This window comes from Magallana gigas, chromosome 5 (genome assembly GCF_963853765.1).
Source record: "Magallana gigas chromosome 5, xbMagGiga1.1, whole genome shotgun sequence".
NCBI classification, from domain to species: Eukaryota; Metazoa; Mollusca; class Bivalvia; order Ostreida; family Ostreidae; genus Magallana; species Magallana gigas.
Window position 1 is genome coordinate 26,703,170 of NC_088857.1, and position 16,087 is coordinate 26,719,256.

General features: G+C 32.8%; 2 protein-coding genes across 2 annotated transcripts in view; both read left to right on the plus strand.

Moving 5' to 3' along the window:
• Positions 1-5,494, plus strand: part of LOC105325218 (fibril-forming collagen alpha chain) — a 30,543-nt gene extending 25,049 nt beyond the window's left edge. The window contains exons 34-40 of the mRNA XM_066086389.1: positions 1,885-1,992; positions 2,917-3,078; positions 3,460-3,513; positions 4,037-4,090; positions 4,643-4,696; positions 4,964-5,017; positions 5,373-5,494. Coding sequence (XP_065942461.1) covers positions 1,885-1,992; positions 2,917-3,078; positions 3,460-3,513; positions 4,037-4,090; positions 4,643-4,696; positions 4,964-5,017; positions 5,373-5,483 — 597 coding nt within the window. The 3' untranslated portion in view covers positions 5,484-5,494. The remainder of the gene's footprint in view (positions 1-1,884; positions 1,993-2,916; positions 3,079-3,459; positions 3,514-4,036; positions 4,091-4,642; positions 4,697-4,963; positions 5,018-5,372) is intronic.
• Positions 5,495-5,544: 50 nt separating this feature from the next.
• LOC136275922 (collagen alpha-1(II) chain-like) lies at positions 5,545-10,693 on the plus strand. Its single transcript, XM_066086390.1, has 8 exons — positions 5,545-5,632; positions 5,994-6,029; positions 7,825-7,932; positions 8,232-8,364; positions 8,950-9,059; positions 9,401-9,475; positions 9,780-10,001; positions 10,105-10,693. Exons 2-8 carry the CDS (start codon positions 6,000-6,002, stop codon positions 10,249-10,251), a joined length of 825 nt encoding a protein of 274 aa, XP_065942462.1. The 5' UTR covers positions 5,545-5,632; positions 5,994-5,999; the 3' UTR covers positions 10,252-10,693.
• The last annotated feature ends 5,394 nt before the right edge of the window (positions 10,694-16,087 follow it).

Here is a 16,087-nt window from a genome sequence, read left to right on the forward strand (position 1 = left end):
TGGTAATGATGTTTTAGAAATTGTACAACAATTCACTTACTTAGGAATACTTTTCAACTTCAACAACAAGTTTACCAAAGCTGAAAAACAATTATCTGAACAAGGTAGAAAAGCATTGTTTGCGCTTAGAAAGAATATACGGGGAATGTCATTTAATATAGAAACTTTATTGTCGCTTTTTGATTGTTTTATTGGTGGAATTGTTAATTACTGTTCAGAAATATGGGGAAATAATATAGGTTGTAATATCGAGAAACTTCATACAGACTTCTGTAAACAAATTCTCGGAGTGAAGAAAAGTACAAATACTGCTTACTTATATGCTGAATTAGGCCGTGTGCCCCTTGTACATTATAGAATGTTTAACATTATTAAGTTTTGGAAAAATGTCTTAATTAGTGACAATTGTATAATTAGACATTGCTACGAAGTTATGTATATTAATTGTGAAGAACACGGTTATAAAAACTGGGTTTTCTATGTAAAGAAAATTCTCATTGACCTCGGTTTTTTTTATATATGGTCTAACCAAAAAATAAACAATGGTATTTTACAACTTGTAAAACAAAGAATTTTTGATCAGGCAAAACAAGATATTTTTGCAAATGTTGAAAATTCAAAGAAATGTTCTTTTTACAAATATCTTATCGATGGTATACATCTTCAATACTATTTAAGAAAATCTATTCCCATTAAATTACAGAAATATATAACTAAATTACGACTATCGTCACATCGCCTGGCTATTGAAACTGGTAGATATAATAACACAAATAGAGAAAATAGATTTTGTCCAGATTGCAAATCTAGTGTTGAAGATGAATTCCATTTTTTATTTGTTTGTCCTCTATACAGAACACTGCGCAGATTATACATGAAAGAATATTATTATAAAAAACCTTGTATGTTTAAATTAATTCAACTTTTTAATACTGACAATGTTAAAGATCTCTGTAATCTTGGCAAATTCATCTCAAAAAGTATGTTATTAGAGAGGTTTAGCAAACCAACGTGTACGCGTACGTGTACGTGTAGAACGGAAAATATGTGCATTACGTCATCAGTTTGTGTAATGACGAATTTCTACACGTATGTACCCGAATGAACATACGTGTAAATTGCAAAGTACCCGTAAGGTCGAACTTGTAGCCTCTGTTTCCCTGTTGTCTATTAATTTTAATAAATATGTTAACTTTTCTTAAGCCTGAATATTCAATGCGAATGCTGATATCTACCAACATAAATTTTCATTAGCGTTTAATATGTTATTGGAGTTTTATTTCACGCATCTCTTCCTCCAAAACATGCAATGGCTCCGTTATCTTATTAATTTGCGATAAATAAAAATGTGCATATATAATAAATGATGTTTAATAAAATTAACACATGCAGAATTCCTACTTTTCGTTTATAACCAACATTCTCAGCTTAGTAGGAGAGGACATCCATAATTACATTAAAAGATTTACACGTACAAGTACACGTTACAACTGCCAAACAAGAAAAGTAATTGAGCTGGTACGCGTAGTTCTAACTTGTAACCTACACGTACAAGTACACGTACACGTTGGTCTGCTAAACCTCTCTATTAAGGGACAACTGTATTACATAATTGTAGTCTTTTGTTTTCTCAACCTGTATATGTAACAGTAAATGTTATTATCTGTACGTGCACAAGTTCTCGTGTAAATACACTACCACCTCATGTTATACATATGTCATACTGATAAGCTGTAAAGCTTAAAGAAATAAAGAATTGATAAATTGAACAAAAAATAAAACTTAATTAGTCTTTAATTAACAGTCATTTCATCAATGTGGTTAATATCCTTCGTTAACTTTTGTTTTGTATTCAAATGTAAAATATAAATATTTTGGTCATAGGGTTTACCCGGAGAGGCTGGAAAATCTGGGTCCGACGGCGCGCCAGGAAAACAAGGTCCCCAGGGACCTCCAGGGAACCCAGGGTCTGTTGGAAATGTGGGATCACCCGTGAGTTATACATGTAGCTTTTTCTTTTACATCGTTTGTGTGAAATTCTGTTGATTAGCATGCAAGAGCTTTTTGATTATCCTTACGCGTTAGTTAATTTCAATGTGTTTTAACTTTTCACAATTTTCTTTCAATTTATTTCTACTATATAAATTATCTAGAGCATGCAAGTTTTGCTCTGAAAATATTTTCAAATTGCGTGTCCAAACTCTTCCATTATATATATATATATATATATCAGTTAGATGGCCATAGTTTTTAAAAATACGTGTTTTAGTGATGCTGTTAAGGAGGGAAAACAAATTGAGAATATTTTGAATGATTGATATACCTAAAATATCAAATAAAGGTTCCACTAAACTCACTCGCTTGTTAGCTTACCTGTATTTGAAGATACTTTTTTTCTTGTTTGCACCATAGAATAGGAAAAGGTCGAGGAGTTTTGTTGTCTTATAATTAAAATGCCAAATTTCCTAATTATAATAAATCATATCGATTTGTGGTGAAGACTATGGATTTCAGATTTGTGTTCAATTATTAACAAAATCCGAAATTATGCTTTTAATTTTTGCGCCCTTGGTTTCATATTAAACTTTATCTTGAAAAATAACGATGTTTTCGGGACAGGTCATTTCTGTCGTAGCCTTATCCCTATCCTAAATGAGGAAAAATGAATCTCAAGCAATATTATTACCAAAGAAAAAAAATTAAAACAAAGAATCACGAGTCGCTAGATTGCATGGGTAATTTTGTTTCTTTACTTTGATATTTGTGACATTTACTAGCTTTTATGTACATTTACATTTGCTTTGTATTATGCTAGTAATAAGTTGGTTTACAAAAAAATATTTTTGAGCAGAGTTTTCTCAGAAAACGATTGCACGTGTATTTATTTATTTATTTATTTTTAACTCGCCGATTTAGGGTAATCCTGGACCAGATGGTGCACCTGGAATCACGGGACGTACAGGTGAGAAAGGACCCGCCGGAGAGATGGGACAGTCCGGACCATCCGGGTTACCAGGGTTCGCTGGTCCCCCAGGAGTGACTGGTGCAACCGGTCCAAGTGGCGAAAGAGGATTAAGAGTACGGAAATTAGTTTCTTGCCCTATTCTTTTTTTAGAGTTATTAACTTTCTTTGCTTGTTCACAAAGTTAATTTTAAATGATTTATTAGGGAGATAGAGTATGCGGCATATGATGCTGATACAAATTAAACCCGACTTTATATGCATATTGTATTAGTTTTGCCTATGTATCTAAAGGCTCTTAGAAGTATGACATTTCAAATAAGCAAAATCAGAACTTTGTTACGCCAAATGATAAATTGATATTACATTTGAATTTATTTTCTTTAAAGTTGTTTGTTTGCGTACTGCTTTGCTTAAAGAAACAACTTTGTGCTATTAATTCTCTTATCCAAGGACCGACTGTTAATTTAGGGGGTTTTTTTCCTTTGCATTTTTAGGGTGAAAAAGGTCCATCTGGAGCACCCGGCGCACCTGGAGTACGGGGACCACCGGTATGGAACAGATCTGGAACAGATCTGATTTGTAGCGCATGTAGAATAGTTTACGTGACATTAGTTTAGATTCTAAAGAAGACGTTTTATTTAACAAACTTGAGAGAGGTTCGGGTATTTTCATCCATATAAATGAAAAAGTTTATATAGAGTATCAAAAATATTTAAATTTAATAATTTAGCAAAAAGTGATGCCGAAAATAACTCTAGCATGTTAAAGCAATATAATGAATAATGCATATATTAATTTTTACTGAGCATGGTTTACAGTTAAATCGGATCTCTCCCCTTTTTAAAATTTTGGATGCGCCTCAAATGTAAGAAATTAGCTTTTCGCCTGTTACAAGAATTAAAGAAAACTAATAACCCAATTTACAGTTATAGTTTTCAACGGGAAATATATACTTCTATTCTAATTGCTAAAAAAATCATTGGCACACCAATGGCTTTTTCTGTACTCAGATTATTCGAAATATACATGTTTATTATCACTAATTAGTTTTAAATGGTTTGAAATTTTCAGGGTTCAAATGGAATTCAAGGAAACTCTGGAGAGAAGGGAGATAATGGCGAAGAGGTATGTATATTGTACCTGTCATTTGTTAATCGAGGATTAAACATTTCTTGATACTCAATTGAAATGTGTAAGAGGCACAGTCAATATAAACCCTCTCCCAAGTACAAAGTCAGGTAGTGGAATAATGTAAATATCTAAGTTTTATGCACCTTTTCAACTTGTAGACAAAGAAATCGATACTTATAGAAGCATTTTTGTTACCAAAATCTCTCGGCCACTTTTTAAAAGGATTTTGACATAGTCATTGTAGTCAAAATTTATTTTTTCTTTAAGATGTAAATTGGTAATTGGCCCATAAAGTGGTTTTTTGACAATTTTTTTAAGATTGCAGTTTTCAATGTTTATAGATCTAAATAAAGAACATTTTTAAATGCAATAATGTTTTAAATGAGCAGTTTTACACTGGTATTTAATAAAATAAACTTAGTTTGATATGCCATTGCCTACACCGTAATACACATTATAATAAATTTAATCCTGACTTTGGGTAGAATGATAGTAGGCCTTGAATGAATGAGATCATTAAACCAAGCATTCTTTTCCATTGTTTAGGGTGAAAAGGGCGACCCTGGTTTAATGGGATTGAATGGTTTACTAGGACCTGAGGTAATATTAATCTACTTCGTTGTTTTTTCCATATAATCTTTATTTCAGACTTGTTTTTTTTAAGGCATATGTTTTGTTACAAACGTAACGATGATGTCATAATGATATATATAAGAATAATATATTGCTGTTCAAAATAGTGTTCATTTACTTTTTGTATGATTTTCATTGCGTAGTTTTTATTCTCTGGTAAAAACTGCGTGACAAGAACGTAATTATGTTTACGAAGACGCATGATATTGATGTACATGTATATTCGTCTGTTAGGGACCCCCCGGAGAGCCTGGACCAATGGGACCCCCCGGTCCCTTAGGACAAGCGGTAAGCTTCAGTTACATCCCTTACTTCAACAATTCATTAAAAAGATATCTACAGGTTTCAATAGCACAACAATGTATTTGCGTGACGTCATATATTGAAAATGACAATTACATGTAGTACATGTTTAAACAATGAATTGGCAGATGTAAAACTTCTTTCACATAACACAGTAAAATTGTGTGGTGCTGGTCACTGTTACATACCAAAGTAATGTTAAAAATAACGGAACAAATTGTAAAACACAAAACTATAACGTACGAGTAAAACGTCGGCGTTCCAAGATAAGACAGATGCTTAATACATGTATAAATATGTATTATATTTATATACTAGTATATATTATATTTATACCTAGGGACCAACGGGACGACGAGGAAGACCTGGAGAAGAAGGACAGCCTGGCGCACCCGGACACCAGGGACCCCTTGTATGTCAATCACTTTATCTTTGTCAAATCTTTGTATGAAAAACATAGTAAAAAAGAATGTAGAAATCCAATATTTGTGATTCTTCTTCTATATTTTGATTTTTATTTTTGCCTGTTTGGTTTTTGTTATTTTCACATGTTCCTCTTTTTAGGGATCACGTGGACCTAAAGGAGATAGTGGACGACCAGTAAGGCTTTTGATCGTGTTTTGTTAAGTTCCATAGAAATAGTCTTTAAAGACGAAGTAACTGTTCCAGATTCAATGTCTTTATTCGATGGAATGCTTTTGAGGTTTTCTTAAAGTAGTAATTGGAAGCATTTAAAAGTACCTGAACAAGTACTCAAAAGTACTTAAAATATAAGAATGATTTAAAGTACTAAAAAGTCTTAAACAGACAGATAATTGATATTTAAGGTACAGATTTAGAATTTACATGAAAGTACAAGTGCTATTAAAATACTAGCAATGAATTTCAAGGTAATTGTGTTTTAAATGTAATATCAGTAACAATTGAAATACTAGTAATATTTTTCTTTCTCCATTTTCAGGGTGTAATGGGAGAAATGGGACAGCCCGGTTCACCTGTAAGTTGTCGTTCTTGAATACTAGTTTATCGAGAAGTCATTATTTAAGAAATAAAGTACGAGTTTTCGTGAATGTTGCGAGGCGTTAGCCGAGGCTTTTATATTTCAAATAACATTTCGAGACCGAGGAGGTTATCCTGCAACATTCGCGATAACAAGAACTTTATTTCTATTCTACTAACAGCCCAGTATTTCTACAGATCGTTTCTCCTATAGAGAGACGATCTATGTCATTTTGACGGCTGTTCCGTGTAACCCGAATGGTTTTGTTAGTAATGTTTACATGTGTATCGATCAAAGGAATCACATGCAGACGACAGAATTTTTCTTTGAATTTTTAACACTCTTTACTTATTCATAAAATATCTTTGAATCATGTTCCTAATATTTAAGGGGCAATTTAATACGATTATTACAGTACTACTACACGTTATATATTTAATGAAAAACACGCAGTGAAAATGTGCTAGGGAGGTCCTAGGAACAGCCGCATTGATCTCTTAAAAATAAACATTTGAGGCAATACACATCGTTTTGACTGGAACTAACACGTGAAATTGACATAGTTTTAAAACTTTTTACGGTTTGAAATTGTACTTTCATGGTCAGTGCGAGACAAATAAGTATTTCTGATCTGATAATTTACTGATGACGTTCGTGGTATATTGGAGATAATGTCCGCGGCATCTCTTTGATCTCAGCAATAACTGTAGTAGAATTGTTAATAAACTACAGGATTATTTTCGCCCCGTGTAATTGTCGCCCTTATACACTTGCAAGCAGTTTTGTACTGTCTTGAATTCGCCGAGACACAGTTTTGTTTAAAGAGAGATAATTTGAGACATTGGAATTCGCCCATTGTTAAATTCGCCCATTGACAACGAGGGCGAAAGCGGCGCAAATAAGACGGGTGAATATTTCACAGTAAATTGTTATTCATTGAAAACCAAAAACGTAAACTACATCAGAAAAACACGTGCGTATTGATAGAACCATGGTGAGGTGATCTAAAGCATTTATAAACTTATTAATGGTTGCAAAATTAATATGAAGAATAAATTCTCATCACTTCAAAAAAAGAAAAGCCTACGTACAAAAAAGATAAACAGATTTCTGATATCGATCATATTATGCGAGAAACAGAAACATCAATAGATATGCATCAATTAAATTTAACATACTGTAATTTTTTTCAAAGTTTTTTTTAGGGGGGAGGGTAATTTGTTCACTATTTTTTCCTGGTTAACAAACGGATTTAAACATTGAATAACTACCGATTAGGTTTGTCTTTTATAAATCGGAGAATAATTTTGGTTCTCTTCTGATTTATTATGTTTACGAAAAGAAAAATATTTCTAAACGAAAACAAGTTCTAAGTGCAAACAGTTTGATATTTTGATAAAGTATATGGCTCAAGCTCTCTTTTAGACATACAACATACGGTAATGGCACAAAACATATGCTTATTCTTTATCCTTGTACAAAACGAAAATCATTTGGATGCCGCTAGAGTCACAGCTCCTTGTAGAATATCTACATCTTCCTCGTATTCTTTGTTTTACACATGGCGTTTCGCCGCCATGTTTAAATTGAGGCCTAAAGGCCTTCTTTCTCCTTACGATCTCACTGAAAAACATATTGTTCTTGAAACTACACATATGTTTATAGAATTAAATAGTGAAAAATAATTGAAATCTTAAAATGGTAAGTCAGATAACCGGTGACGTAAAAACAAAGTTCAATTGAATGATAATGAAAACACTAATTTTTATGATGCTTTATTTTATGTTGCTAGGGTATCCCAGGTCCTTCTGTATACGGTGCCGCCATGCAAGGCTGGTTCCAAAGAGCCCCGGTCTTCAAAGGCCCCGGGTACCAGGGAGACGAGGCTAAGACCCAAGAGGTAGGTCTGGGACTTTCAGAGGATTTACTCAACTCTATACATGTATTTTAACTTAATAGTTATATAGTACCTCTCGTGGCTTTTGATGGTATATGATTTTTATCCAACGAGTTGTGTGTTTTCCATCCCAGAGCATTGGCGAAAGGATATAAATCACTCAACTCGTTGGATAAAAGTGATATACCATCACAACCAAGAGGGATTCTTCTCATCATGTGTTTTAATCCCTATTTTAATCCCTATTTTATAGGATTTTTTTGATAGAAATATTATTGAACCAAATTGTATATTTTTTTTAGAAAGAAGATGTGTTTAAAGCTCTTAAAGATATAACAGAGGAATTGAGGAAGTTGAAATTTCCAGATGGCTCAAAAGAGGCTCCAGCCAGAACGTGTCAACAGATCAAGAAAAATAAGCCAGACGCAGAAGATGGTATTGTTGTTTGTTAATGCAAAATCTTAGTGTATGGTCTATAGAACTAGGAGTCCAATTTGTGCTTATACAGAGAGAGAGAGAGAGAGAGCATCACTTTTGCTATACTATATGTATATCCAAATGCTCCAAACATAAAGTATATTTAAAAGCAATTCCGGGGGTTATCATTAGAATTTTCTCTCCGTCAGAGACACTACAGTTTATGAAATATTTATAAAATTTCATAATGTATTAAAATTAGTGTAAATTGGAGCAAAATTCCTCACTACTTCACGAAAATAACAAAAGAATACATAAATGCCATGCAACAAAATGATCATGCTCAATATGAATCATGTAACAACAGCTGATAATATTTCCTCTATTTAAAACTCGTGTAATTAAATAGAATTATCCTGAGATACAAATTAAACTCAAATTTTGTAAAAATAGCGTCATTGTCAAATAAGAAAAAAAACCTTGGACAATTTCTGCATGTCTTAACAAACATAAACTTTAGTCTGAACTTAGAAGTGCTTATTCTAAATCAAATAAATCAATCATAAGTATATTTTACAATTATACTGATTGGTATTTTTCCAGGGTACTACTGGGTTGATCCTAATGCTGGTGTTAAACTCGATGCCATCCGAGTCTACTGTGACTTCAGGAGTAAGAAGATTTACACGTGCGTTTTGCCAGCGATGAACATTGTGAGTATTAAATTAATGAAATCTAGGGGGGGGGGGGTTATCATGAAGTCAGTTCAAATACTGTCATTTTTGTTTTCTGTTATTTGGTTCAAGAAGTTATTTAATTTTGAAAAAAAAAATGTATTGCTTCTTACTATCTCTAAAAGAATATTTAAATTAGTAGCTTGTATTATCATTCATATTAGTTCAAAATAAGGATTAACTCTCACTTGCTACTTGACAAAATAATTATTCATACATTTTCAGTTTAAACACATATAGTATAGTAATAAATAGAAATAATATAGTAGTAAACATGTACTTGAACAAAAATGTATTCCTTTGTGGTATTTTGTCTACAGACCGATGAACACACTGCTCCAGGAGCGACCCAATCACCCCTGTGGTACGCCTCCCAGCACTTACAGGATGGAGAGGTACTTTCATTTGAATGTACATTGTACATCTGTTCGTTTGTATTTGCACTGCATAAACATTCCTGCAGAAACCGATCACATCCACCCGAATCTAGGGTCTGGAGGACCTGATAGGGAATTTCAACATGATCCGGCCTTTGGAAAATTTAATAATCAATTTCACATCATAAAGTTGCATGAACCAACAATAAGCCTCATGGCAAACAAAATTATACCCCCCCCCCGTAAAATTTTTTAATTAATTAATTAAATATCAAATGGATGTTTTTCAAATGATTACTTATCCGTTTCAATGAATTTTTAGATCCCATACCAGTCCAAAGTGGTACAGATTAAGTTCCTTCAGAGCTTACACGATAAAGCCGAGCAGGAGATCACTTTCCATTGTAAGAACTCGGTAGCTTACCGCGATGCCCAATCAAAGAGCAAAGACAGGGCCATCCTTCTAACAACATTCAACGGAGACTGGCTGGGCGCGAACAACAAAAAGAAATTTAGATACAAGGTCACAGAGGATGGATGTCAGGTGACTGCTTCTGTACATTTAAAACATTCACGTACTCCTACCCTGCACGAAAGTGCACGTGCTTTATATTTCATAATGTTTCATTTTCTTTTTTTTTAAAAAGGTGAAAGACGGCTCATGGGGGAAAACTGTGTTTGAGGTAAAAACGAAGAAGACCAACAGATTACCGATCGTTGACGTTGGTATTGCCGACATAGGGCAGCAAGACCAGGCCTTCAGGGTGGAAGTTGGACGTGTTTGTTTTTCGTGATATCTGAGTTAATGTTATGGTCAGGATATACTTTGTGACTCGTCGATTTTTGCGATAGAAAAAATAAAATTCCAATCATTTCGTTCCTGTGATTTAGATATGAAGCAATTTTACATAGCATACTATTTATGTATTTTATGATTTATGACACACTTTAAAAGAAAAAAGCGCACGAGGGTATTCTCGTGTGCGAGTGAGTGCGAGCGAGTATTTGTGCGTAATTATGTGTGTGTGTGTATGCGCGCGCGCGTTACATGCAATGAAAGAATGGTGAGTTTTCTAAAATTGTTTGAAGTATATTATGTGATCTTTTTGGACAAAATACATCATAAAAATCTTCATGCGTGTTTGGATCATGTGCATATTTCTAAGCTGGCATGTCAAGGCTATTCTCTTTTATTCGTTTTCAATCAGCTGAATCTAATAAACAATTGAATCAAAACATACTCTTTTTTTAAGAGAACATATATATCATATTTATTTATCTCTATTTCATTAATGGAATTTACATTTTTTTTAAACGATCATGTTTCTTTTAAAATTATTGAATCGCATAATAAAAAAAAATGAAATTACAAGATTTCATAATATTTAATTGATTTACAATGTTAAGTTCCCATTTCGTTGTTTTGTTCTGTTATTCCATTGACTGAATGTGATTTATTATACAAATAAACTATTAATAGTTTCTGGTTTGCATCGCATAATAATTGAAATTTCTATATATGTTGATGGCTACTGTAAGTTGCAATATGATGCTTTCACAAGTTACCTCATGAACAGTAGTGTATGCAATAAAATCTAACTTCAGAAAAAAAAACTTATTCCAGTAATTTTGTCAGGTTCTTGGAATTTTTTTTATACTATTGAATGAACATCATTTAAACCCAGAGGTATTTATAGATATAGAACAACTTTAAAAAATGTGCGGCAAAAATACCAAGGAGGCAGACAATAGGATCTTTTTGAGAACTGCAATGCTCAACATGTGATATGACTATAAAATTTTCCTTTTAGAAAAGAGACTTGATTATAAGCATAAGAATATCTAGAGGAAAAATTGATTTTAATTTTAAATACAGGATCTACAAGTGTACATGTTTTATACTCGATTGTCCAGTTATTTGTATTATGACTCCATTAAGCTGATTTTATCATGCCTATTGTTGCTCAGGTGAGCGATGAGGCCCATGGGCTTCTTATGTTGATTTCATATTTTATCTGCATTTCATACAAATGTTAATTCATGGAATCACTGTAAACAATAAAATGCTTTTTTTTGTGATTTATGAAGGTGGCGACATTGCAGAAAAGTACACTATCCGCGTTAGCGGGTTACGTAATCTTTTTCTGTAATGATCGCTACCTTCATAACACATATGATTCATTAGGGAAAGCATTTTATTGTGTATATTTACATCTTTCCTTTAACGAATTAATAAATTGATTGTAAAAAGTAAGTAAAACTCACTAAATTAGTTATATAATGTACATCAGTACGTTAGCTAAAAGAAACAGCCAAATCGTCTCTTATGGTAATTTGAGTCTCATTCGTACGGTCCGTGATTTTTCTTAGGTCGCTGTAGGTTTCGACCAATCTATGAACGGGGCGTGTAGACTTCAGACTTCAGTCTACTTCAGACAACAATGCAGATGAAATCGGAGGGTTTTTTTTACACCCCCACCCCCCCCACCCCCCCCCACCCTAAAAAGAATAAAAAGAAATGGATTGGGGCTACAGACAGGTATATAATTTTTATCTGCAAATAGGACTGAAAACAAAATATAGAAGGATTTATAATGAGATACCAACGACATATATTGATAATGAGAACTTTGAATATATTCATGTAATGTTGATTGTTTCCCAATGCTAAAACCCTTGATAAATGTTACTTTTCTTTTCTCCATTTCTAACTTTTTTCTTTTTCTCCCTTATTTTGTATCTCTATATTATTTTAATTATTTTTACAAATAAACAACAAATTTCTCTCTCTCTTTCTCTCTCTCTCTCAATGATTTGATCATTAATTAGATTTAAAAAAAACCACTTTCTTAACAGAAATAACAATCATACGACATCAAAATTAATATACAGTTCGAGATATCGATGTTTACCTGTATAAAAAAAAATATTCAATTTTCACATGTATGTTCTACCTGCTGTTTATTAAACTTATAAGATTTTACACCGAAAAACAGCCTTCATTCCACAAAACTCAGCATTTTATAGTGTAAGTCTTACAAATACTCCATGCTGTGTTTAATAAAAAAAAATGTTTCCTAGTTTTTCACCCCAATGATACTTTAGTTTTGTTAAACAACACAATTATTACAGCTTATAAGCACTCTTTAAAATAACAACATACTTTGACCAGCTGAGGGTTTGTGAACTCAAAAGACCCATGTGATGATGGTAAAGAGGAAACCCAGCTGCATGCTTAATATAAAAAAAATATATATAGTTATTGTAAAAATGATCATAGAGGTGGTCTAAAACAGTTTTCTTAAATTTTTAGGGTATATCGCCTTTTCCCATTATTTTGCCTACACCCGTGTTTGAGCTGAAAGTACGGGTTACTAAAAATAGAAATAGATACTATTACCTGTCGTAAAAAGGATTTTCGAAACACAGGTTCTGATTTTTAATGATGTCTGTAAACACTGATTTGACAAAAATTCAGGAAACCTGCATCGAGAAATAAATACATACATGTAGAACTCTGTGTATAAACACAGTTGATATTCTGAACCGTGGTAACTTCCAGCAAAATTCAATGAAGGCAGAGTAAATGGAGTATATATATATACATGTATAGTTTTAGGTCTGTTAATATTGGGTGTGCTTTTACTCAGGATTAAACAGAATAGAAAAAAACACCTGATTAGATACATGTAATTTAAACTCTCTACTCTTATCCTCTTTAAGTGAAAAGGAAAAAAATATTTACTATATTTGGTGAAATCGATCCAGCGACAACAAAACCAAAAAGACCCTACGCGTTACCGAACTAGGCAACGGATGTATCAATTTCATAGTGTCTTTTTTATATATGTGGCTATATACATGATAATATTAGAAAAGTCACTCACTGAGATATTTGTCTAGTTTTTCAGTACGAAGTCCACGTTAAACCAAAATTAATTTAATATAAACATGTACTACAATACCTGTAGAGCAAAATTTTAGTCGGATTTCTTTGGTTTAAAGTGGTTCAAATACATGTAGTAAAAAAATTCAACTTTTTTATTTCAGACAGAACTATTTCCTATATATCCCTTACAAAACAAAAAGATTTTGATGATGTCGTGTAAGAAAATTAAGACTTAAATTTAAATTTTTAAAGAATTTAAATACTTTAGATTTTACATGTAAAAATAAATATGTATAAATATTCTACAAATGGGCTCGTATCGTTTATTTTTCACCAAGGTCCTTAATGTCATGTTCCAATTTGTCAATTTTGTCAAAGGTTTTAGAAATATTAAAAAAAAAATCCCCCACAAAAAAAAAAACCAAAAAAAACCCCCACATTGTACACGACGACCTCTGCATCAGTGATTTGATTAATATCGTGAGTTATAAGTTTCTATACAAATAAAAATTTTCTATTCTAAAAAATAATGATAGTCGTACTCGTACCGAAACCAGAATTGACTGGCGCTGTATTTTCCGATGACCTAATTAATAAATTTGAGACATTTAAAATAGTAACGTTTGACCATCATGTGACTGATAGAGACAGAACCGAAAGCTTTTCAAGAAGGAAGAAGATATAGATATAGTTTCAACAACCTCCTACTCATCAATAGTAATAACAAGTGTTTCAAGTACGATGTGTCACTGAATAAGGAGTAAGTACTCGTAACTCTAGCATATGACACACTTTATCAAGTATAGCAGTGTGACATTTGCTACTTACATGTATTAAGTATATGGCCTTAATATTGACGTGCTTCAACTTGCATGCGCAATATTTTTTATGAATAATATTTTGGTGATATTAGGCTAAACCCAATAAAATACAAGTACATGTATACTACTTTTCTCGGAAACGCACTCTACCTTAATGACGTTAGAATTATTGTACATGCATCAGAAAATCCCCTATGAAATATTTCTTTTACTATAAAGCAATTTTTAAAAGAACCAGTAGATATGCTTCAAACAAATCAATATTCATGTATTTGCAATTCTTTATGTACATGTAATAAAAGAATAATAATAAACCATGTAATAAATCGATATGCTTTTTTTTTTCTCTTGCTACATACAACATTTTCTCTCCTTGGACGAAGCGGAGAAAGGTAGGGTTTAATCAAGTCTTTTAACAGAAAGGATTTTTAAAAATCCTAAAGAAACAAGAAAAAAAAAACCCCAAAAATAGAAAAAAAAACCCAAAAGTCTTCCAAATTCTGACTCCAGAATATGTTCAAATCATTTTGTTGACTAAGTATCCCTACTTTTTGAAAAACCCATATCCAACATTGAATCTAGGCCTTTCATAAACTGATTCGATTCAGAAAAACCCTTAAAACTCGTAAAATTACATTTTTATAAGAATGACGCCCCTGCAGATTTGGGATTTCTTCACAAAATACATGTATTTCAAATAATTTTACAACCTGTGTAAAAATCTTTCGCAAGATTATAAATGATCTAGTGTTAAATACCCCCCCCCTCCCCGAAAAAAAGAAATGTTAAATACCCCCCCCCCCTCCCCGAAAAAAAAGAAATGGTCAGGGAAAATAAACCCCCCTCCTCCATAAATCTATAACATAAAACTCAGTTGAGCACGTACGTGACATCATCGATTGTACTCGGAAATATTTCTTGAGACACTCCAGAATCTTCAAGTTCGTACTGACACATGGTTAGTATAACTCCTTTTGGAATGATAAATAATGTTTCAAAAAGGTTGGGTGGTCGCACTAGTTATAAATTTATAACTGTAAATTCTGGTTTCCTAAAACTCATTTAACCATATCATAATTAAAAGGGATTTCCATGCAATGATGGAAGAACGTTTATTGTTAAATACTGATGAGCTTCTAATACCACCTGGTAGACAGAGGCAAGAACTTGTCAAAACTAAACATTTAAAATGATACTAGCTTTCACAAATATCTCATGCGATGCTGCACTTAAATTAGATACATATGTATGTTCATCTTGATCTTTCACTACGTGTAATGATACCTGATTATAAAGCTACCTATCTCCTCATCTAGCTGTATTATTATGGAGAGTTGAATGAATAATTCTTTAACTACTTCATCAACACATCAAAAGTGTTTAGTAAAAAAATTGACATCGAAGCTATATACCGGTATATCATAGGCGTCGGAACCGGAGGGGGGGGGGGGGGGTTGGGGGGCTTAGTCCCCCTACTTTTTTTTCCAAAGTTAGACTTAACCATCAGGCAAATAGCATCAGGGAGGGTCCCCCCCCCCAATTTTCTTTGTAGTAAACATAATTGTTCCTAAATTCCGCCCCCCCCCCCCCCCCGCGGATTAGGAATATCATGTATTGGGAATATGTTTGGTTTTGGTAGGTAAGATTTCTTTAGGATTTCCATGATTTTGAGAATTAGCCCTTTTCTTTTTTTTTTTTTTTTTTTTTTTTTTTTTTTTTTTTTTTTTTTTTTTTTTTTTAGTCTAGCCCCCCCCCCCCCCGCAATCCTCACCCCATCCCCTCCCCTCCCCTACCCCGGTACCCCCCACTTTTAATTTGCTTCCGACGCCACTGTATATAGAAACCGAGACGTCAAACGCTTTTTTTCATCATGATTAGGCAGCAAAGTTCTTTTAATATGGCTTGTTGGCCTATCAAATT